General features: G+C 34.0%; 1 protein-coding gene across 1 annotated transcript; it reads right to left on the bottom strand.

Moving 5' to 3' along the window:
* Nucleotides 1-1,485: 1,485 nt before the first annotated feature.
* Nucleotides 1,486-24,932, bottom strand: LOC115449868 (probable 4-coumarate--CoA ligase 3). Its single transcript, XM_030177767.2, has 9 exons — nt 24,734-24,932; nt 24,166-24,380; nt 14,658-14,868; nt 10,644-11,000; nt 9,951-10,136; nt 7,123-7,241; nt 4,369-4,533; nt 3,640-3,807; nt 1,486-2,347 (listed from the first exon to the last, which is right to left on the bottom strand). The coding sequence occupies exons 2-9, from the start codon at nt 24,355-24,357 to the stop codon at nt 2,057-2,059; spliced, it is 1,689 nt and encodes a 562-aa protein (XP_030033627.1). The 5' UTR covers nt 24,358-24,380; nt 24,734-24,932; the 3' UTR covers nt 1,486-2,056.
* Nucleotides 24,933-25,134: the final 202 nt, after the last annotated feature.

The raw sequence follows: 25,134 nt of genomic DNA, 5'->3' as shown, positions 1-25,134 counted from the left end.
AATCTTGATATCGCGATACAGGAAATAGAGCGAATTGTAGAGCGCCATCTATTGAATACAATATAATACTATTCAGTGATACTGAAGCTCCAGTATTATTTGTTTTATGTCATACTATTATCATATACTCAAATTATTTACTAATTATAAATTGTGCTACACATACTCAGCTTTACTTTATGCAACTGGATCTTTTACTTTAAAACGTCAGGTATGTTTAAGTTCGTCAAATTTTAAATGTATCAGTACAGTCATCACCAACTTACATCCTTTGAGTTGGCATTAGATACAATAAGATTGGGGAAGCCTGTATTTTAATAAGGTCGTTGAAAAACAAAAAGATATAGAGCTATTATATATAGTTATTGTCCTGTGAACATTAAACTTTAAAAACAATATGATAAAAATCCATTATGTTTAATTAAAATTTATTAACTGTATTACTGTCGTTTCCATCTACAAAAAAGGACGGACTGATGGTATATGCTCATATTGTAGCCCAAACCGATACATTAGGAGAATGCAATGGTTACTAATACTTAATCATAAGAACACTTGGGGCATAATTTAAGTCGTGGAAATAATAGTATTTTTGAAACTTTTGTCACTAAAGTCGTCTAATATTTTTTGTTGTAATATTCACGCTACGCTTCTATAAAACATTCTATAACGATAAAATTTCCAAAGAATGGGCAGACGTCTTTTACAATCATTAATGCATATCCTCCCGATAAATTTACTGGTGGTAGGTTTTTCATATGTGAGAGTCCGCTTAGGTAGGTACCACCGCAATGTCTATTTCTGCCGCCAAGTAGTGTATAGTCACTATTAAGTTCCGGTTGAAGGACATTGTAGCCAGTTACTGCTGGACATAATGAGACCTAACATCTCATGTCTCAGGATGGCGAGCGCAGTGGAATACCAAACAATACTTTGTAATTCAAGGTTTGTATGGTGTTTCTATTGTTTATGGGCGGTCGAATCCTTTACCAGCAGGCGAAGGGCAAGCTCGAATCCTCATTCCAAGCAATAAAAAGAAAAAAAAAGATTAAGCACAACGCTTCAATCGACAGGGAACGTGTAAAATCTAATTGTAAAAATGGCAGAATTATATTGACACGTAAAAGAATAGAAATTCATTAACATAATATACCAAGACAGGAATTAAACCCTACTGTCTAATTATTTTGAAAAATTATCTTATGCTAAGAAAGAATTAAAATAGGATAACGTATTTTGTGGATGTCTCCTTACTCTACGATTATCATTTATGATAAAATTCGAAGTGATATTTTTTTTTATGCCTACCTACTTATGTATTTATATTGTAAACAAGAAACATTTGAAAAGAGGTCACAATTTGTTTAAATATAAATTTCATTTTTCAGAAAAAGTTTTTTTTACGTTCAGACATATTTTTTTTATGTTATTGTGTAGTCTGTATTTGCTTAATGAATTTATTACCTCATAATAAATGTACAACTATTGTTTATTGTAAAATTATATTTATTGTATATTGTATAACAAAACAATGTTAACATGATTAAAGTGTACATTAACTGTAAAAATACATTCTCTGACAGTCTTATTATGAATAATTTCTTACACATTAAGTAACGAAATGCTTTGCATTTTTATTTGTGACATCCAAAACTTATATTAAATTATGACGAATTAATTATAATATTATTTACATAGCATAATATTTGTCAAATATGGTTTTGATATTTTTATACGATTTTAGCAATATTTTTTCTAAGAAAATTACTTGTTAACAAAACTTTGTATTTCTTGGCATGGTAAAATTACTACTAAATCTGAATAATAAGAATAGTAATCCAAAAATTGTATAATGTTCACCTCAATGAATTAAGTCGGACCAGTACGTACTTCGGTAAAAAATGCACTATTAACTTTAATATTGTATTGAGATTAAACTAACCTTTTATTGAAAGGTCTAGTTGTTAACTGATGACTAATGTTTAAGTTCTGTTAAAGATACGGTACCCTTCACTTGTATTTTATATAAAACCTATATGCTAAAGGAATGTAAGTACTAACAATACTTCTGCTTCAAATCCTTCCTTAATATCTTCCCGGCAGGACTCTTAGGGATACTGTCAACAAACTGTACTTCCTTAATATTCTTGAATACTGCAACTTGTTTATTAACAAACTCTAGTATCTCCATGGGGTCTATTTCTTGACCCCCTTGAAGTACCACGAATGCCTTGGGCACTTCTCCGGAGATCGGATCTGGGATGCCCAAAACAGCGCAATCCAGGATCTTCGGGTGCGTTCGGAGTACTGTTTCTAGCTCTGCTGGTGGGACTTGGAATCCTTTCACCTGGAAAAATCATAAACAATTATTATTATTATTATTATTTTGTATCATTACTGAATCTCGGCTCTTAGGCCAGGTTGCAGGATGCGGACGAGCCAAAGCCAAGTCTGCAGCAACATTATGTAAAATATTGTTGCATCTTTTGTAAAGTGCAAAAAAACTAAACTTAATCGTGGTCTAATTATTATTTTGTTATCAGGCAGGCTGTTTATTTAACTGATATGCCTGTATCCTGTAATTATCGATTCCGGTTTCACCAGCAAAATATTTGTCAAGTTTGTTCTTAAACCTGTTCACATTTTCTGCTGCAATATTTAATATTGTACACTTGTAGGTCTTATTTTCTTTTTTTGGGTCTCGCAGTCAACATCAGAAATCTGCGTATGGGTTACTAGAATCCTCAGGCATAGTAAGAGCAGGGCCTTGGAGAGAATCAGTAGGGGGATAGCTGGAAAGGAAGTAAGATGGAAGGGTAAGGAAACCTCTTAGAATGGGAGGAGGAGAGATCAGGGAATGTTCGCAAGGTCTTATAGGCCTTAATGTCAATTGACAACCTTGAAGTATACACACAGTCGCGAAAATTGTGTGCATGTGTGTGTGGTGTGGAGACCGAGTGTACAAGAATTGCCGAGGGGGGGGGGGGGTCTTATTGGCTTTGTTCTAATATAGCTTTTATAAGGTGAGTGTTAAGAACTATACAATGATTCGATGTTCAATTAGCTAAACAGGTAGTTGTGGACATTCTTATTAGAGATGGCAGTCTGCCTATCTTTTCATGACCAAGTTATGACTTGAAAAGTAACATTCAGGATATTAAATTTCCAATTAATTGTTAACCATCGCTAACTACAGACCAATGGCAAAAACAAAGCATAAAAAAAAACTAGTTATCAGATTTTATTGCGGGTTTTCGTATTTTTTTCATCTCAGTCTAGTTTCGAAAATAATATAATGTACACTATATTTAATAAACAAAACGAAAAAAGTTATGCTTAATCGATAAAAATAAATACTTATTTCACAAGTCTAATTTCACACCTTTAGAACTAAGGTGACCTTATTCAAAAAGGGACTGTGAAAAACGAATAAAAAAGATTTAAAAACAATATAGAAGGCAGTTAATTGGGCGGTCGTCGAAAGTGAGACTCTGTTTCTATTCTACAATTTTGCCTTTTTCTCATCACAGGGTTACAGAACATGCTTTGGAAGGTAGGTATTTAACAAAATCAGGAAATATATAACTTTTGAGTTAGTTCTCTTTAGTTCTAAGGGTGCGATCAAGTAATAATGCTTACCTTTATAAGCTCCTTCAAACGGTCAGTCACGTACAAATATTTTTTATCGTCGTATTTCCCGATATCTCCGGTTTTGTACCAATCGCCTTCCAGAACTTCCTTTGTCGCGTCCTCGTTCTTGTAATAGGCTGACATTACGTTGGGACCACGGAACCAGATTTCGCCTTCCTGGAGGTAAAATAATGAATTATTACATAGTTTTTGCTCACGGCACCGACCTCGTGGGAAAGATTTTCCTGGATAAAAGTCCCGTTTTGTATTTTCCCGGGATAACAATTACCCTATAGTTCATAGGAGTCATGTAACCTCCCATTAGTGAAAACATTTTCAAAATCAGTTGAGCAGTTCCTGAGGTGTGCGCGTTCAAACAAACTAATCAGCTTTATATATTATTCGGTAGTTTAGCTTCCTATTAGTAAAAATATTGTCAAAATCGGTTGAGCAGTTCCTGAGATCAGAGCGTTCCAACTATTCAGCTACATATTAGAATAAATTATAGTGCATTGATAAGGTCTTCTTAGTTGTATAGCGTGTACGGTGCGACTCCGGGTTTGAATCCCGGAACAGCCAAAGCGATATCAGTTTTATCCGATCAGGGTCCAGGGTCTGAAATATGTATGCGATAGGCTCACCTTGCACATCATGGGACAAAAGACATATAGGGAAATATCGGTCCATTTTTTACGGTTATTGTAAATATACTCACATAGTTAAAAATATAAGTCTCACCTGTCCAGGGCCCAAAGCTTCTTGTGTTTTCAGGTCAGCGATTTTGACCTCGCAGTTGGCCATCACGTGACCAACCGCAGCATGATTGCCGTCATTATTCCTGCCTACTGATATCACGCCATTGGTCTCCGTTAGTCCATAACCTTGACGGAACACTATGTTTTTCTGTAACATGATGATTTTGTGAATCATTAACTGGCAAAAAATTATTGAAATGGATTTATGGTTGAAACTAATTAGTATCGATTTATGGAACTGCGCTGAGAATACTTATGCTCAACTGATGATCTTAAAATGAAATGTAAATCAGACCCAGATTGATAATGCAATTCAAAATATCGCATTATTTTGTAATGTATTGACAAATTGAACATCAATCCATACAGTATAATTAATAAATTTAACAGCAGTCAAGCCATCAAGTTGTCAGTCACTAATTGAACTGCCGCCAAATTGACCATATAAATGTGAAATTTTTGAAGACTGTAAAAAGGCCGCCCTTCTCAGATCCTTATATCTTTGCTTAATGCAGGAATTGGCCTGGAGAGAGGATATCGTTCCATCTCTTTCTTTCGTACGCATCGTAATTCCCGCTGACGTTATATGCAATACTAGTTATCGGATTTAAAAAAGTTGTATATTTGAAAAATGTAGGTAGATATTGTAACTTTGACTTTACGGATGAACAACACCTCAGTCCCCCCCGTGACCATGAAGGCTGCAAAGTCTTCGAAACGTCGGGAGAAAATAAAATACTAACACCGCGATAGAATCCGAAAATTAGTTTAATTTCAATGTCTAACATTCGCGTAAACATAAGAAATCGTTATATGCAATAATTTCGTCCCTTTTCTGTTTTTCGACATTCGTCCTACTACTTAATTTCAATGGCTTATAACTTTCACCAGATTTCAATGATTTCTTCTGCGTTAAAATTTATACGACGTAAATATTTTATAAAAGTTATGTATAAAATAAGTCATATACCCTATTTTATCATCTGCATAACAATCAAAACAGTAAAGTGAACTCTCCACAACATATTGACAATAACAACTTGAACATTGAACTCATAAAATTTGTCGTTATCAGTTGGAAAAACCTCTATAATCTATAACTGATCTTTATAGATAGATAGGCGATAACCAGCAATAAACAGTACAGCTTGATGTGGAAATGATGGTGTATTGATTGTGTGAAATTGTACGTAGATTAAATATGGTACTTGTCAAAATTTTCATCATAAGGATATGTGTATAATAATATCAGCCCTGTATTATACACTGTCCCATTGTTGGGCATGGGCTTGCTCTACTGAGAAGGGTAAGGCCATAGTCCGCCACGCTGGCCTAGTGCGGATTGGTCGACTTCACACAACCTCAAAATTCCAATAGAGAACTTCTCAGGTATGCTCACGATGTTTTCCTTCACCGTTAAAGCAAGGGATAATTCACGAAGAATACACATAATTAAAAAAAAGCCAGAGATGCATGCCTTAGGGGTTTGAACCTGTAGACATTCGTCTCGGCAGTCCGTTCCACACCCAACTAGGCATCACTACTCAAAAGGTTATAAATCTGCGTTACATACAATGTCACTTTTTTGCAATTATAAACTATGAATGTCATATTTAATTATTGTATTTTTTTGTAACAATAAAGTATGAATGTCATATTCAATTATAGGTTTATTTCCTTTCGTATTAATTACGGACGCATTGAAGACGAACAATAAAATACTTTGTTTATGTAATGTTGTTTGTTATTAAGTTATTCTAATTTATAGTTTTTGCTTCTTGTTAACATATTACGGTCAAAGCTGTGTACACCTATAATAGGCATACATATTTGAAATTGTATAATGTTTCACAATATAACCTGTATGATAATGTGTAATATGTTATGCTGTTGGTGTACCTAAATATAAATAAATAAATACAATGCAATTAACACCACACTCATTGAAGCATGTTACTTATTTTTATGCGTTCAAGGCAGTGATTCTACTGCACCTGATCGTTAGTAGAATGGGTCCAATAGTGTCGACTAGAGATGATTGCCCGTCGGCAGTCGATATAATAATGCCGGCTTGTGGGAACTAAAACTACACAGGATGATCCCAGAACGCGACGCTTACGTGGGCCACTATGGCGGGTTTTAACACCATGTGTACGGTGGTCTACTATTCAATACATTGTACTGAAAATACATAGGATGATCCTGTGACTCGAAATTTATGTCGGCCACTATGGCGGGTTTTAACACCATGTGTACGGTGGACAATTCAATACATTGTCAATGTTAACTTATTTTATTAATATTTTTGGTTTTGTATGGATTAGTTACTTTAAGTACACTTCGAATCTGAGTCTGATAAATGTTTGTAAGGAGCGAAACGAGTTTCAAACTTATTGAGTATTCCGAGTTGATGGCATTTATATTGTAACAGTTATTTAAATAAATAGAAGAAATAAAAACTTTTACGCACGTGCTAACTCGCAGCTATAAAATTGTCAAGACTTAGGTAAAAATATATTTTTTATGACATTCATAAAAATTTATAAACACATATATTCCGTTACGGCGAGTCGAATTTACGTCATAATACTTAATACCAAGCATAAGTTTACAATCGTACTTGCTGAGACACTTTTTAAATGTTAAAGGTGACTCTTCTCTTCTTCAGTCATAGTTTGAATAAATTATCTTAGGTTATTTACTGACGTAATGACGTCACCGCGCCATTAAAACTTACGTTTTTACTAAGGACAGCCGCCGCGTCTGTTGCAGAGAGAGGCGCGGCCCCGCTGATGATCCCCGACACTGAGGCGAGGTGCTCCGGCTTCACCGCGGGATGCTTACCAAGGAACACCACTGTAAATAAAATAAATAAAATGCTTTATTCATCGCGTAGGCGAACATAGTTGCACTTATGATAAGTCAAGGTACATGAGAATATTTAATTATTACTTAATTAGATTAGCTTATATAAACAAAGACAATTTATATTGGTAATAAAATAAATGAAAAATATAGTAAACAAAGAAGCCAGCTCGGGCAGGAAAGAAGAAATAAAATGATGTATATATGTAATTTTAAATAAATAATAAGGGAGAAACGCGTCGCGATCCTCACCGGTGAGGACAATAAAAGCCCTAACCTAGCTAACCTGCCAGCCTTTCACTAACTGTGAGAATAATGTATAATCAAAGACATTAAACAGTAGACATAGGGGTCAAATTTGTGCTCCAAAAGTTATTACCAATTGGTAAATAAGTCGTTGTCTTATTTGAAATGTCCGTGTGACAAGATGTAACAACGTCCTTAGATATAAATATAAATATATTTACAGAAAATATGTTGAAATGCGTACCTATTAAAACGTGCAAATCATGATATGGAAGAAACGTGAATTATTTTATATTGGTGTTTTGCTATTTCACGATATACTGAGTAACCAGCGCATGAGCGCAAAAAAAAAATTATGACCTTCCCAATTTACGCTCTATAATATAATCTTAGAACGTACATAATATATATCGATGCTTAGAACCCTTTGTGTATAACGATATGGAATAATGACATAAGCCCTCATGGCTCATTTACCGCCATTTTCAAAGGACGATCCAAATCGCTTTTTTCAATTTCAAATATTGACCAATCAGAAGAAAGTTTTTTTGACATGCGTACAAACGAGTTATTTTGATTGGTCCATTCTCGGAATCGGATTGAAGATTGGGATCGTTTATTGAAAACAGCTGTTAGACTCTTGACTTGTTCTTTGCTTCGCATCTCGCGCCATTTCGTCTCTGTTTACACTACTGCGGTGTTTTTGGCAGCAACAAACAACACTCAATATTTTGTTGTTGTCTTAATTAAGGACCTGCAATGTATATTTATTTTCTTTTTAAATCTTCATTAAAGGAGGTTTGTCGTATTTTTATGACAATGTCGCTCCATACTTCCGTTTTAATCGGTATTTACTCGCTTCTCACGCTTATTTTTTATTACACCCTTGCCCCTTTTGACGCAGGAGACAACAAACTGTTTAGATTGCCTACATTAATACCTTAAGTATGATTACACACTCGATTCATAAGCGAGAACCTTTGACTTGTAACCGAAAGCCACTCCGGCGAGCGCTGCGATTGGAGAGTCTAAGCGTGAGATAAGTCGTGATACCTGCACTCGAATGGTTAGCAAATACTATTATCGCCTCTTTGGCCTTATAGTAGCGTATAGGGCTTATGTTAGAAATCGAACGCTAATCCGTTCGGTTTCGATTCAGTTAGCGACTTATTTGTTAGGCAATAAATTTTGATTGCGTTCCTCGGACACGATCTGACCGCTGCGTATTTTCCAGATTAATCTAAGGCTGTTGGCTGAACGTAGAAACTATGCCTAATTCTTTCTGCGACATTATTGTTAAAGTGTGATTCGCCGACTCATGTCAGAAATAAACGAAGTTGGATTTTTTTTTGTTTTTGGCGTTTTATTTGTTATTTATCTTTTATCTATAATCGTTATGATAACATTCTAAACGTTACCCAAGTTTATACTTATGTTATCTGTTTTGACAAAACACTTAAAATATATTCGTTGTGTTAACAACTACTTTAATGGCATTATGAAGTCTAATATCTGTCCTATAAATCTGTATATACTATTATACAAATATTGAAGAGTTTGTTTGTTTGAACACGCCAGTTTCAGGTACTAAGTACTGGTTCGAATTGTAAACTTCTTTTAGATTTGGTTAACCCATTCATCGAGAAGGCTATAGGCTATATAACGTCACGCTTTGATAGATACGAGTGGAGCATCAATGAAAAAAGTTGAAAAAACGGGGAAAATTTATTATTTTTGAGAGTCCTAGCTAATCACAATTTATATTAAATTAAGAATTACTTATCAAAACTGCTTATTCTGACAAACCATTATCAGTTTCAAACCACAAAATGGTCCAACCGAGACAATTTATAACGTCTAGCCGATGAACAAGTTGACATAATTGCGGTCAATCGTCATAATGACTGTACCAATGCGAAAATGGTATATCCGTGTTTCATTTCTAGTGCAATATCTACTTCATTTCAATGGCGACATGTCAAGCTTTTTATATTAACGAACACACAAAAAAATGAAAATGATGGTTAATCGAAACATACATTACTCTTTGTTCAGAGGATTGAGCCCTCAGCCATTGCGAAGGAGGAAGACCATATAAAAAAATAATAGTAACGGTTTTTTTCACTGGCACTTTCGCTAAAAGGTCACACGTCGTTTATATGTGTTAATTTTTATATCTGATATTCTATTGTACTGTTTTATAATGTTGACGCATTTTATTATCTATATTATGTATCTGTCTATCTGTGATAATTAAATCATTTTTCTTTCTTTCTAGACAACATTAACTATGCACTTTTCCATAATATAAAGCAGCCTGCTTGAGCAATACTAGATCTATTTGTGTGCGAAATCTCATCCAACCCCATCCAGCAGTTTCTACATTTACTCCAACAAACATGTTCATAAACTTTCGCATGTATATTATATATATATCGATAAAGACAAACTTACCCATAGGAGGTACGATGAACAATACATCAGCCTTATGTTGAACAATAGTTTCTAAGAAGAAGTCCGGTTTGAAGAAAGGCATTGTGACCAGTTTGCAGCCCTGTGTTAGCTGATTAACCATAAGAGCGTTAAATCCAAATATGTGAAAGAACGGAAGAATCGCCGGCAGTACCGCTTGGTAAGTCGCTGAAAGAAAGCAGAGAAATAAGAATATTACTTCGTTTAGACTCTGGTAGTTTTAGGAAGCAAACAATCAGTTTTGTAGTCTTATATCACATAAGAGAGAAAATAAATTTATTTGTAATATAATCAGTATCACTTGCTGATGGTGTGCTAACATCTGCTGATGGTAGGATATATTTTGTATTCGCCCGGATAGCGACCACCGTACAAAATCAGTCTGTGTATATCCGGTTCCAGCAGGCGGCATAACATTATCGTCTGGAGTAATCATCTCTCGTCAGTCGACATTCTATTGGACACCACTAACTTACCATCAGGTGCAGTCGGGTCACTTTTTTGTGCTCATACGATACGATACTAAAAATATCAGCAAGTAATTGTTTGACAAGTCCCAAAGAATCTCCTCTTACTAAACTATATGCAGTCCTTAAGTTTATGTTGATTTGTTTACGATTTCTTAAAGACTTAGCTGGCGGACATCGCTGGCCACTTATTCTATCACAAACTTACCAGTAGTTTCCTTAATAACGACTACTTCTGGATCTATGATCATATTATTCATCGCAACAACACTTTCGTGGGTCAAAACGACTGCTTTCGGGAATCCTGTTGTACCACTGGAAAACGGCAGTATAGCGACGTCTTTTGGACTTCTATGCACTGACTTTAGACAATCAACGTCGATATTGAAATCTTCTGCTAGTTCTGCGAATTTGATGGTGCCTTCTGGCAGACCTTCGTTTTCTACTAGTATTACTGGTATATTTATTTTCAATTCGTTCATTGCTTGTTTTACGTTTGCGTACGATATTTTTGATGTAACAATTGCTTTGCAGTCGATAACTTCTAGTTGTCTTTTAAGCTCATCTGTAAAACAAATAATTTATTATTAGTAAATGTATACGGTTATACAGTGTATCTGCTGGACATAATAAGACTTAACATCTCATGTCTCAGGATGGCGAGCGCAATGCAATACCAAACAATACTTTGCAATTCAAGTTTTTAAACGGTGTTTCTACTGTTTATGGGCGGTCGTATTGCTGACCATCAGGCGAACGGCAAGCTCATCTCGTCATTAAAAGCCATAAAATAAAATAAAACTTCTAAATCTGACGATTTCGTCGCCATTGACATAATCCTAATAAGTTAGGTGCCTAATCTTTCTAAAGCAATTTATAATCTTTGACAAAGTGTTTTCTAATCATTATTGATCGTCATTTTTCGGCTGTTCTGTATTTATTACTTAGACAAGTTTACGAAGTATTTGACAATTCAAATGTCGTATCTGGTCAACCTATTCACAAATTCTTAGCATCTGTTTTTATCCCCTTGGGCTAACATTGTGTCTATATATGAGTAATATCCAAGGCCAGACTGTATATTATGTATAACATAGACAAATCGTGTCACCGAGGAAACGACGTCATCGTAGTTAGATTTATTGTGAGTCCATTTATAGAATTCATTAGATTGATTCATAGTAAAGAAGTATAAGTTCGAGAAATAGTTTAACAATATTAACTATATTCTACCTTTGGGATTTTTTATCGAAGACTATCTAATTTTTTTTTGTTGCTGCAATGTATATCAGTCGAAATGAAGTAGCAGTTTTTGAAAAAGATATTTGCTTACCAGGATATGCAGTCGTAGATAAATATAGATAAACAATGATAATATTTATTTATTTTTGTTGCAAACGATTTGAATTTAGTTTCAATAAAACCAATAATACACATACAATATACATACTCAGGATTATACCTATTTCCTTTTCAAGGAAAGCGGGGGGTATAACACACTCTCATTGATAATGATCTTCTATTTTATTAATCCAAAAAGTTTGCCGTTTCAAACAAATAATTTTAGTAACATCTAATCGATCTACAACATTCCGGTTCGAAGGAGGCCGGCATAATTATGTTAATTACAGTCTCACTCATTATGGCCGTTTTTATAAAACCTATAATAATAATATCAGCCCTGTATTTATATTCTGTCCCACTGATGGGCACGGGCCTGCTCTACTACTGAGAGGTATTAGGCCTTAATCCATCACGCTGGCCTAGTGCGGATTGATAGACTTCACACTCATAATTTCTATAGAGAACTTCTCAGGTTATTGCAGGTTTCCTCTCGATGTTTTCCTTCGCAGTTAAAGCAAGCGCTAATTCAAAAACAAAACGGTTTTTATGATATTGTAGGTACATATAAATGGGTGATAATGACACTCATTATCAAGTGTGTAACATGCATGTTCGCTGTTTTTTTTTCTTTTTTTTTTTGGCTTTTTGGCTCTTTCGTAGCAACGTAGCAAATAAACGATTTGATTTTTCCACAAGTTTATAAAATCCGTATATATTATGTATAGTACTTAATTAGTCCTCCGACTTTAAAATTATATAAGTACTTAAGCTTTATTCTGCAACAGTTACACCTGAGATTCTTAAAGCAATGGAATTTTATATTTAAGCCATTACCTATGCAATCTATGATTGTTAATTTAAACGCGTTTTTTTTTTATCTTAGAGCTAAACCATTGACGTAGATTCACAACAATGTCGCTCCTTACGTCCGCTTTTAATCGCTATTATTCAAAACTTATCCATACAGTAGGTCATTAAAGTATTAAGGGGGTGTACAGTGTTATATAATTATAAAATTCCGAAACACCGACTACCTCGGTGGCGTAGTTGTACTGCATGCACGGTACGACAGCGCTCTAAGGTCCTGGGTTCGAATCCCGGGTCGTGCAAAGTGATATTTCGATTTGTCTGCTCAGTATCAGCCCGGAGTCTGGAATTTGTGCCCGATATGATGCGAAGGTCTCGCCCCCTATCACATCATGGGAGGGAAAACACTTGGCGAAAAGTGGGTGCCCTGGCTGCGCCTCTACATACCCCTTCGGGGATAAATGCGTGATGTTTTTGTGTGTGTTTGCAAGGATTTTTGTCTTATAATTTTAATAATTTAGTTCAAATAAATTCTTATGTTTACGCGAATGTTAGACATTGAAATAAAACTGTTGTACGGATTTTATCACGGCTGTTTAAATTATAGCTTTTACGTTTCGGAGACATCCCCGCCGTGACCATAAAGACTGCAGTCTTCGAAACATAGGGAGAAAAATAGAATATAAAAAAACACGATATAATCCCTAAAATGGTTTTATTTCAATACTTACTTCTAGCAAAATTAAATGTATTCTATAATAACATTGCATAATTATATTTTTGAAACATTCATGATACCTAACTCAAATTTAATTTCATAACCATTCCAGTTGTGAGCAACTCATGCGTGTTCTAATGGACAAATTAAACATATTTCAAACTATTTTTGATAAAACCACATAACTAAGTGGCAACAAGATTGTATCTTCTGGCAACTCATGCTAATTAGTTTTAATACCTACCTTTTTAATCATCACTCGGTACATTATATTCTATGTAAATAATATATTATTATTTATTTTGTTTGTCTGTACTATTATATAAAGCTATGTTTTTTTTTATTTGAACGCGCTGATCTCAGGGACTACTGGTTCGATTGTAAAATTGTTTTAGTGTTGGATAGCCCATTCGTAGGCTATAGGCTATAACATCACGCTATCACCAATACGAGACGAGCATCAATAAAGAATGAATGAAAATATTTATTCCTTTTAAAAGCTTCTGTTGCGTGCGCTGCGTAAAAGATTAAATTTACGCAAAAATGATGTATGACGGAATTGTTTCTCTTAAAAACTTTTAAAAATATATTTAAACCAAAGAACCGTCTGTCTGTTTGTCTGACCGTAATGAACTCAATAACTACAAGCACATTTAAATGAAATTTGGTATGGAGGACATAGGCTACTTTCTATCCTAGAAAAATATATAGCGGGACTATTATCCCGGAACACTCTATCACGCGGGCGAAGCCGCGAGCAAAAGCTTATCTTAATATAAGTCTCGTAAGGTCGACGTATCCATATGGACAAAACCAGAAATAAATTTAGGTTGAAAAAAAGAAACACTTAAATCGAACCGATATTTTATCGTATTTACCGAATACGTAAGCCACTACATCGACGATGTTCTTAATAGATTAGAATACGATATCGATTTTTGATAATCCTTTACAAAGTATAGCTTAATAAGGTAATGAACGACCTAATGTAGTTTGTACCAAAGTTCATTGACGTAGTCGTCGATTAATCAGATGGACTTTAAACGTACCTACCTTCCTATTTTACTTACCCCAGTAATACAACTACATACGTTAAGTAAGTATCAACTTATTACACTTTATGATTATCGTAAAATATATTTAAATAATAACATGTTTCGCATTTTTGCACGACATTTTGATCACAAACATAGACACACAAATACACACACCCGGCACGCCTTTTATCCCCGAAGTTAAACACGGGGCACAATTTTTCGAAATAAGCCTTTACTTCTTTAGGAATTTATTCTCAATTTTATTATTTCCATGAACCCTTTCTCTTAATGCAACGTTATTCTAAATTGTACTTACGGGAAGTGTACACAGGGTTCATCATGCTAGCAATGCATCCGGCTTGCAGAACGCCCAATATCGTGCACGGATACTCGGGAATGTTTGGCAGAATGATCGCTACTTTGTCGTCATTTTTAAGCTTCAGTTTGGTTCGTAATGACGCGGCGAACGTGACGGACATTTTGTGCGTCTGTGCGTATGTGTATCCATGGCCAGTGACGGCGCATACCTGAAAAAAAAACAATATTTAATGTAAGGCATATACAAGAAGAGTTAATAGTAGGACTTTATTTCACAGAGGGATTAAAACGTCCGAACTTTTTCTGCGAACATCCGATGTTTATAAGGATTTGAAACTTTTATAAAGATACTAGCTGACCCGACAGACGTTGTCCTATCTTAACTATGTACGCACGCGCGCATTCTGTCGATCGCTGACAGTTATTTTCAACCACTGACAGTTATGTAAAATTAATAGTGTCGTTAAGTTTTCTTAAATTTTCTAGTTTTCCGCGCAATTTTTTGAATTTTTTCTTTCATAAGAAACTTCTCCTGACAATAACAAACACAACAAAAAAAATTGTGAAATCGGTCCAGCCGTTCACGCGTGATGGCGTGACCAAGGGAAATAGGGATTCATTTTTGTGTATAAGTATTGATTATGACCGATTTCTAAACATACACGGAAGAATTCAGGGATATTTTTACATAAAGAACCTTTAATAATATCCAATTTAAAAATACCGGTAACAATTAAATATTTGACAACAAAAAAATATTGGAGCCTCCTCTCAACTTATCGAAAATCCGTCCGAACTTAGCACCCTACTGATATAATATACGCATTGTTCATAACACTCGTAAAAAGGCAAGATTTGTTTTATATCATAATCAAGACAAGGCTCAAGGCTATGCGTGTTTACATTACGGAAATAATTTGTACGGAATTTTTTTTTTGGATTACTTATACGGAAATCATTTCCTACGATACGTCATAAAACATATTATAATCTAATAAAATAACTACATTAAATATAGCTGACGATAGTTTTTAGCATTTTGCAGCGATTGCAATTAAGCCAGTGGCCTTATTCTCTATCCCGCACGTTATTTCAGCAGTGCGTAACAAGCACGTAACACAACGCATCATGTTTAGGACTATAGAAATTTGGCTTACAGAATACCATTCCACGCACATTTCTCGAAGATAACATGACACGGCCGCGTTACGCGGTTACACTATCATACAGAATAAGGACCCAGTATGTAAAGAACCACACAAAGGAGAGTTGGACTCGCGCACCGAGGATTCCGTACAAACTTGTTGATAACCATATAAGTTCAAAGTTCAAACTTGACAAACTTAACTATGCTCTTCGATCCCTAGACATTATTACTACACCAACCGCAAATACTAAGTTACATATTTACGGTAACATCACGTGTGCTGCAATACATTACTTGTTGCTAAATTTCATGATTGTCAATCAACGAGAAGTACTCTGTAAGTTTTTGATGACTTACTTTGTGAAATCGCGAAATATGGGACATAATTGGTCATATCTTTTGATCGTGTTGCCCTAAAAGTTTGATGTTTTCACAGCAAAAAAGTGTAAATCCAAGTAGGTATTTGATATGAACTTCAAATTGATACCTCTGCGCATTTTTGAGAAAAAGGGTCTTAACAGACAGACGAACAAAGAGATCCTATGAGGAATCTCGAGGAATTTACGGAATCCTAAAACGTGACATTTAAATATGAGTCAGACGAACCAGGGGCCTTATTCTCTATCCCGCACGTTATTTTGACAGTGCGTAACAAGCACGTAACACAACCCATCATGTTTAGGACTATAGAAATTTGGCTTACAGAATACCATTCCACACACATTTCTCGAAGATAACATGACACGGCCGCGTTACGCGTTTACACTATCATACAGAATAAGGGCCCAGCTTTGTATAGTGCAGTGGAGTGTGTTATGTGTTGTTGCTAAATGCAATTGTATATGTATATATATGGATACGTGTTGCTTATCAAGCGAGGGATTATCTTGTCCATCACTTGTTCTAAATGATTGAAGATGTTATTAAAATAAAATATTTTGTTTGATGTTGAAAAACTAAACAATTCTTTCTCGAGTGTTTTCTTCGCTATCAAAAATCTATAGATATAATCTATGATATATAAGTGATATCGATATAACAAACAACAAAACCCGTTTTGTGAATAACAATAATGTTTGTTAAAACCGGTAAGCAACTTATGGCAATATCGTCTCGGAAGTGTAAAAAGTTTTATTAAAAATATTAGGCATAGAATATCGATACTTAAAGTCTTATAACTGACTTAATTGAGAGTTCCTACTGAGAAATAATTCCCTTCTACTTCTCTTCTTGCAGTCTTTCTGATATTTTTTAAAATCCTTATTTATGGAGCTTTGCTGTGTATTACGATGACATACAGAGCTGCATAGCTCCGTACGTCCATTCTAGCCAACGCCTACTCACTTCCTCCAAAAATATTTATTTACAAGAATCCTTGCCCTCTCTGACGCTGGAGCCAACAACATAAAACTTTGTGAAAATGTTAGAATATATTTTTTCTAATAACGTCCGGGAAAAATCTGCCGAATGGGTTTATTTATTTATATTTATTAGATTTCCAACAGACTTAACACAACGATAACAATAATTGCTTTAGTGTTTGAATTTATTGTTTGCATCAAAATTGATTTGTATACAAACTATTCAAATCTATCCTGATTTATAAATAGCTTTTTACAACTCTAAGTAAGCATAGTGTACATATTTATTATCAGGAATGTTCCAGACTTTCCTTAATAGCTAGACACACGCAACAATTTACACAAATAAAATAAAGATGTCGTGTGGAATTGAAGCAGATATTTGCCCTTCCTACGCCTAGAATTCCATACAGGCGTATCTAGCCAGTTACTTCAATAAGATGAAATATGCTTTGTATCATATCACTTACTTCAATTGTTTGTCAAAATTTGGCAAAATTTGGTCGTATCCCATCGTTACTTAGCAAAATTACTGCTAACCTTGCGATCCTTAATTATCTTTATTGGTAAAATTCGCCGCCTTTGTGGTCACGGGGGAGGACTGAGGTGTTGGTTATCCGATCAGTAAAAATAGTTTAAATTTAATGTCTAACATTCGCGTAAACATAAGAAATTATTATCTATATTGTTATTTAATCACTAGTGTATCAATATGTTATTTTGCCCATATCTCCTTATTGATATTTTCTAAAAAGCCCCTAGTATTTAACATGAGATCCAATGCAACAAATCTTTTGTTACCAAAAATCCTAGATCCAGATGCAATCACAGAGATTATGATATCAGAAAAAAAGTTTTGAACGAGTAACAAGGCTCTTAAACAAAACGACAGCTATACAGATGCCGATAAATGATTATCATGGTATTGATATCGCTACTATAGTAAAGCTAAACGAAAATATCATAAAATTGCAATAACAAACACACTATCAAGGCCAGACGAAGATTATGGAAAATAGACGATTTTATCATAGTTTTTTGTAGAAGTTAAATTAGCAAATGCGTCATAAATTAGCATATATCAACACTTAAACTGGCTAAAGATATTATTGAGTGATTATTTAAAACGTTCAACTATTTCAATTACTGTACCTAACAGCAAATTTGACACTTCGACGGATTTCTGGTACAATTTCACCACCTCGATCGAGAAGAAATATATAAAATAAATTACCTACCTATGTTTATTTCTGTACCTATGTACAGAAATATCTATGTGACCTTTCAAGCAACAGGCAGATTTGACAGAAAACCCGGATTTTAATTAATTCCAAAAATTATATAGCATTATCTAAGTGTGAGAAATTATCCTTTTGTTTGAAAAACTCGGATCTACTTTTTGTTTTTGAGGATCCTTTACATTATTCTCTTCATTATAAAGGTAAATTTTAGTTTCTATTTCAGTTGGACTTTGTATTAAAGATACAAATCTGGTCTGAATAATTATTTCCTAAAATAAAATATACATAACACAGTATATAACTGCTTTTGATAAGTCGTTCTATTACGCGAAGGCCGAAGACGTTACTAAGCTAGCAATAAGGATTTCCGAGCCGAAATCAGTTGCTCAATAGCTCCGGACTCCGGACCCTCGTGTCCGTTTTTCGGCAGTAATAAGACACTAGTCTTCTTGTACATAACAACAGGGGAGTACACATCTGTTTGAATATTATTGTAGGGACACATTGTATGCGTTTCAACAAATTTAAATCATTGAATTTTGAACCCTAGGACCAGACATTACAGATTTATTTTTTCCAAGCGACTATTACACTTCTGAGTAAACGATTCTCATCAAGTATATAAATACGTGAAGAAAAATATTTTGTCCCTCTTTTTAAGCACATTGGGCACATGGAGTGTGAGATATGGGATAAGTGCAGTACTTAAATAAAATAGGTATAATATGTATTATTATACAAATAAGTATATTAATCTTAACGATCAAATTTCGACTACTGGACGACCACCAGTGTTATTCGACGATAATTCAATTCATATTGTCAACTTTTCTTCCAAACAAATGGTTATCAAACGAGTAAAATCTGCATATTACGTGTAATTTTGGGAGCTATCTGTATTATTGGTTTTCATTCAATAAATTAGTAAATTATTTTAGTTTAGAGTCTATATTTTTAACATATCAGTAACTTAAGTTAAATATACCACGTTCACACAACATGTTGCATACAATTTCCATTGAATTAGAGTACAACAATTTCAAATGGGACGGTTAATGCCATGGTTAATAATATTTACAAGATTATATCCTTCTCGCTTAAATAACGAACAAACATTCCTCAAATATTTATTTAACAATAATATATTTAAGATGCTATTTTCGGTACGAGTACGAACAATGTAACAAATTACTGCGAAAACTATTAAAAGAAGGAAAAAATATGGTTAACAAATAGCATGTATTTTCCAAATAATAGTATGTAATATCAATTACAAATACTTACGGTAAATCCAATACATATACCTACCTACAATAGAAATGTGTATATATAAATAATTCAAATCCATTTCGTTTTCACTTTCCTTAATATTGTGCTACGGTACATTCGGCTGAGTTCGGACGGTTTTTCGATGAGTTCAAAGTCTCGATAATATTGTTTTGTCATAAAATATTTAATTGTTACGGGAATTTTATAAATCAAGCTGGTTATTATTAAAGCTTCTTTATATGTTAATTTGATCACCTTTCAATTCTCCATGGGACTTTAAAGAAATTAAAAGTTAAATAAAAGTCTTAGGAATGACTCAACGTTCGCAAAATAAGTTCGGACTACATTCTAATATCGCTTCTAAAGCTCATATGATAAGGTCCACAAAATCAAGCAGAAGTTAAGATCAGTGTTAAGTGCGAACCATTTTTATTTAACTGTACACCTCACACATGCATATTTACCATAACATCAAATGCAGTATACAGGCCGGGAGAAAACAAATGGCATCGCCGTCGATTTGGCTAAATCTAAAAAATAAATTTTTCACGGTATTTTTGCGTTATCCGATCTTACCCCTCATCCGACCTTAGCCTACTGCACCATGCACAAATAAGTTGTATTGCATGAAAATACGCGAAGTAACTTCGTAATTCGCAATCAATGTTTTGCAAGTATATTGCGACGACCTTAGAACTGATTTCTACATACGTTAGCGAACGTTATTTTGGACATGAATGTTGTTTTAGATTAATTAATATTCACTGATATACGTACTTCGTTGCAATTAATAACTTAATGCACAAAAACTGCGAGACTAACAAAAACCAAGCTTGACATAAAAATAAGTGTTACTAACTCCCAAATAAAGACGTTCTCATTTCGTGTGGTTGCATTATTTGTCGTTATGTTAGTATTTATACTGAGATTTCTCTTAGATTTGAAAGAGTAACAACGGACCTAGATTAAGTGACAATTAATTTTTAATATTTAGCACAAACCTAATTTCGTGCCCAAGGCCCCAAAGACCGCACTAATTGGCGAAATATGGAAGAGGCCTTTACTCAGCTATGGGTAGATGAAGGCTTAAGAGAAGAGAAGAGAGAATTCCGTGCAGACAAAGGCACGGGCAAAAGCTGGTATAAAAACACAAAATGATGACGAAATCGGACACAACAAAGTCAAATTCGTCATGTACTTTACAAATAAAATTAAAGTGTATATTTTTGAGACGTTTAGTATCAAAGCGCGAAAATATTGACAGAGAATGTTTTTGTTAACACGTCTGCTCAAATATCGAGATACTAACAGAAATTTAAATTACTTATTAAGTATACTTAAGCACTAATAATATCTCATGTTAGTAATAAACAAAATAAATATCGAAGCCCAATAGCTATCCAGTTATTAGTTTTACTTATAAAAAATTCGCAATAATGCTTAGTTAAAACACAAATTTACTCGATCAGCTGTAAGTCGAAACCCGCCATCTTGTGTCTTAATAAGGTTAAAACTATGAACCGGTGATGTTTTTGACAGCTATTTAATTCTTAACCACCTCTGAACGCTAAAAAAAGTTTATAAGTAAGATTTTATATCTTTATTTTATTAGCTGTATTGGCAACTTCCGAATCCCATCAGATTTATTCGAAAAGAGAATCTTTGTTTACCTTGTTTAGATTTCATATTTTCAAATTCAAATTGTTTATTATAAATCCCACTTACAAAGGCTTAAAAAAAAACACTAAAATAAATAATATCACAAGAACCGTTTACCTATAACACAAGAATTAGCAGGGGTTCTCATACTTGGAGAGGTCTACTGTATCTTGGGTAACCAACATTAGAATCATATTAAATATGTTATAAGGTAACGGAATACTTGACGGCCACCTAATTTTAAAATCGTTTTATGAACATATACTTTGCTAAAAACAACCTTAGATTGAACTGCAATATAATCACTAAATATTATAAAATTGAATAATTAAAGAAATGTGGCAAGAAATCGTAGGATATTTGTTCACTATAACACAAAAAATAAATAATCAGAAGGCCTTGCTAGGAACCGGGCTTACTTCAGTCCAGCAACCTTAGGAACTGTATTTTTATCTTATTGCATACAACCAGTACCTACTTGCATGGATTATTAATGACCAAACCGCCAGTCTTTAAAATTTTATAACGCCTCGTATCTTATTTACATTTTTTATGTTTAGTTCATTCACCTAAGCTAGTAATCGCTTGGCATTGATTGCATTATCAACAGTGAAAGATAAGATTTATAGTGCGCAAAAGTTCATTATAATAGTTATACAATATGTATAAACTTTTTTTTGGCTAGTTGTTAGTTCGATTCCCAGCTCGGGAAGTACTATAAACGTATTTTTGAACTATAATACAATTTTCCAGTTGTAAGCCAAACTAAGCGTTAAAAATAGGCGGGCGAGCCACCATAAATACTAAATTTAGTCGTTTATACATCATGCTTGAAAAAATATTTGTGAAAAAGGCTGGTGCAAAACAGAGATTTGCTTTTTTTATATTGCTTTGAATAACGACATGAGCTTGCCGTTCGCCGGATGGTAAGCGATACGACCGCCCATAAACAATAGAAACACCATCCAACTCGTTGAATTACAAAATTTTGTTCGGTATTCCACTGAGCTGGCCATCCTGAGACATGAGACGTTAAGTCTTATTATGTCCAGTAGTTACACTGGCTACAATTTCCTTCAAACCGGAACACGACAGTGACTACACACTGCTGCTTGACGGCAGAAATAGACATTGCGGTGGTACGTACCCAGGCAGACTTTCATGATAGACCTACTAGCAGCAAAAAGCTTGTAGATATCCGTAAATAGGTAGACAGACATGCATGCATTGTGGTAACAATTATGTTATTTTTACCGTGCAATATTCTGACGCGATTGTCGCATCTAAAAACATAAATATGTACTTATTTTCGATTCCGGAATGAACCCATTTCTATTTATCATAACTATGCTCACTATTCTAGACCAGTGTGCAATGAAACAAAGTTATTCTAAAAAACCTAGATAAATGGAAAGCAAAAATTATGCCCGCGTAAACATAATATGGGTATTTACGAACTCTGTATATGTCATAGAGTTAAAAGCCTTAACCACTTGTTGTTAGGTTCATATTCGAATAAACATAGCTTATCACCTAAGAAATTGGAGCATTGCTCTGAGCTTGTACTAGATTGTATATTTCATAGTAATCTGTAGTGTTTTGTACATAAATGTAACTGACGTAGAATAATTGATGAAATCAATTTGGCTATTCTGGTACTTACGGGAAAGATAATAAAATATAAAATTAAATAAGAATAATTTCAAACAGAACCGGTATGTTGCGTACTATTGTACTTATTTAAACTGTTATTGTGATTTACATAATAAGATTATATGGCCGAGGTTTCACATAAGGCCGTGATCACCTACACATGTTTATGGGGATAAAAAAATATGTCTATAAACTATAACAGTTAATTTCGTCAACAGTACCTATTAGGTTCGTATAACACGTATTCGCTAAACCTAAAATATTTAGTCCATTGAAAAGTTACATTTGGGGTTGCGTTTTTTAGAGGACGCAATTTTATTTTTTAGAAGTGTAGGGGGGGTCAGTGTAAAGCTAAAACCAAGTTTGTGGGGTCGCCACCCTTGTCCCACGGCCGCCATCTTGGGTTGAAATGGTTTTACGATGTATCTCTTAAACTATTTATCTGACAAAAAAAATTGTAAACATTTTTGTTGCAAATTAAATTCTCTACAACTTTGGTCCAGTAACTTTTGTCGTAGAACTATAAATAAAAAGTTATAAGCAAAAATGTTAAGCAATTGCTTCATCTGTCCCAAAGCGATTCAGGATCCAAGTAATTCGCGTACAAGCCGACAACCGCGGGTTTGTGTTGTACGTATTATGAACCTTATAAACACACGTTCTGATGACGTTGCAATGGACATTGCTTAACATTAAATTTCTTAACATTTTCGCTTATAACTTTTTATTTAAAGTTCTACGACAAAAGTTACTAGACCAAAGTTGTAGAGAATTTAATTTGCAACAAAAATGTTTATAATTTTTTTTTGTCAGATAAATAGTTTAAGAGATACATCGTAAAAACTATTTCAACCCAAGATGGCGGCCGTGGGACAAGGGTGGCGACCCCACAAACTTGGTTTTAGCTTAACAATGACCCCCCCTACACTTCTAAAAAATAAAATTGCATCCTCTAAAAAACGCAAGGTAAGGCCTAAAAAATGTAACATTTCAATGGAGTAATTGGTAAAACCAAAGAATTAAGATTTAAACTTCGAACACAACAATTAAAAATATGTAGATGTACCAACATAATAAAATAGTGGATTCGGAGTTTAATTTTTTTTAAGCTACGTTGCATTTTTACACATTTTAGTTCCAAATAGAAATTTATGTTTTTAATAATATTTTACTCACCGTGGCTGTTTTGTCCGGCCATTTGTCCAAGTTTTGCCACACGAAGTCATTAACGGTGTAGTTGGTCACGGGTAATGCTTTAAACACCGACGTCAAAAGGTTAGTTTCGTTGCTTCTCCTAGCACTGGGTGCTGTTGAATATTTCTGTTTCTTCAGAATTTGCAAGGCTGTACGTCTTAATGTGCTTGACATTTTTGGAGGGAAATTTGAACTGACTAAAAAAAATGTAAACTTTGAAATTTATTTACATGAATCAATTTTCTTTAGGAAAATCTCTTACCTAATAATTAAAAAATTGTCTTTTACTTTTAAGTGATAATTGCGCCAATATATTATTCGTATAATTCTAATTATTGCTAATATTAATTCATATTTCATTTCATTATTTAAAATAATACGAGCGTACACTTCGCATTTCGTATAAATGTTTAATAAAAAATATATTAAGAACCTATTGAGCACACTATCGATCTAATTCTAAATAAATAATGTCCAATTTTTTTATTCTAGTAAATATTGCGGTCACTGTTCTAATTTTATTTGTTAGTTCACGCAATTTTAGACTTACCACGCTTTCGTATACACAACACAACACACAATCGACAAATGATAACGGATTCAGTTGTTCACTTAGCGTATTATAATATTTAAAAAAATAATAATTCTCGTGTTCCTGTTTTACTAATGTGTACAGCGTTAAAACTCAGTCGCCCTTGGACTTTGAGACATGCTTTCACATTGTTCGTGAGCGGCGAGTGAAGAAATGCAGCGATTTAAGTAGGTGTAAATAATACATGTAGACAGAGATAGATATACATAATGTGTGCGTGTGTGAAGAAGAGGGCTTCTAGTTTTGATGTTTGTAAATTGCGCGGTAAATTAGAAGTGCAGTATTGACATAAGACGATGTCATCTTTGACATAGCTAATGTATTCCGTTTCTCACAGTTTTTATTATTGTTTACACTGC

The sequence above is a fragment of the Manduca sexta genome, chromosome 11, assembly GCF_014839805.1.
Source record: "Manduca sexta isolate Smith_Timp_Sample1 chromosome 11, JHU_Msex_v1.0, whole genome shotgun sequence".
In the NCBI taxonomy this organism is placed as follows: domain Eukaryota; kingdom Metazoa; phylum Arthropoda; class Insecta; order Lepidoptera; family Sphingidae; genus Manduca; species Manduca sexta.
This window is presented reverse-complemented; position numbering and strand designations above follow the sequence as displayed.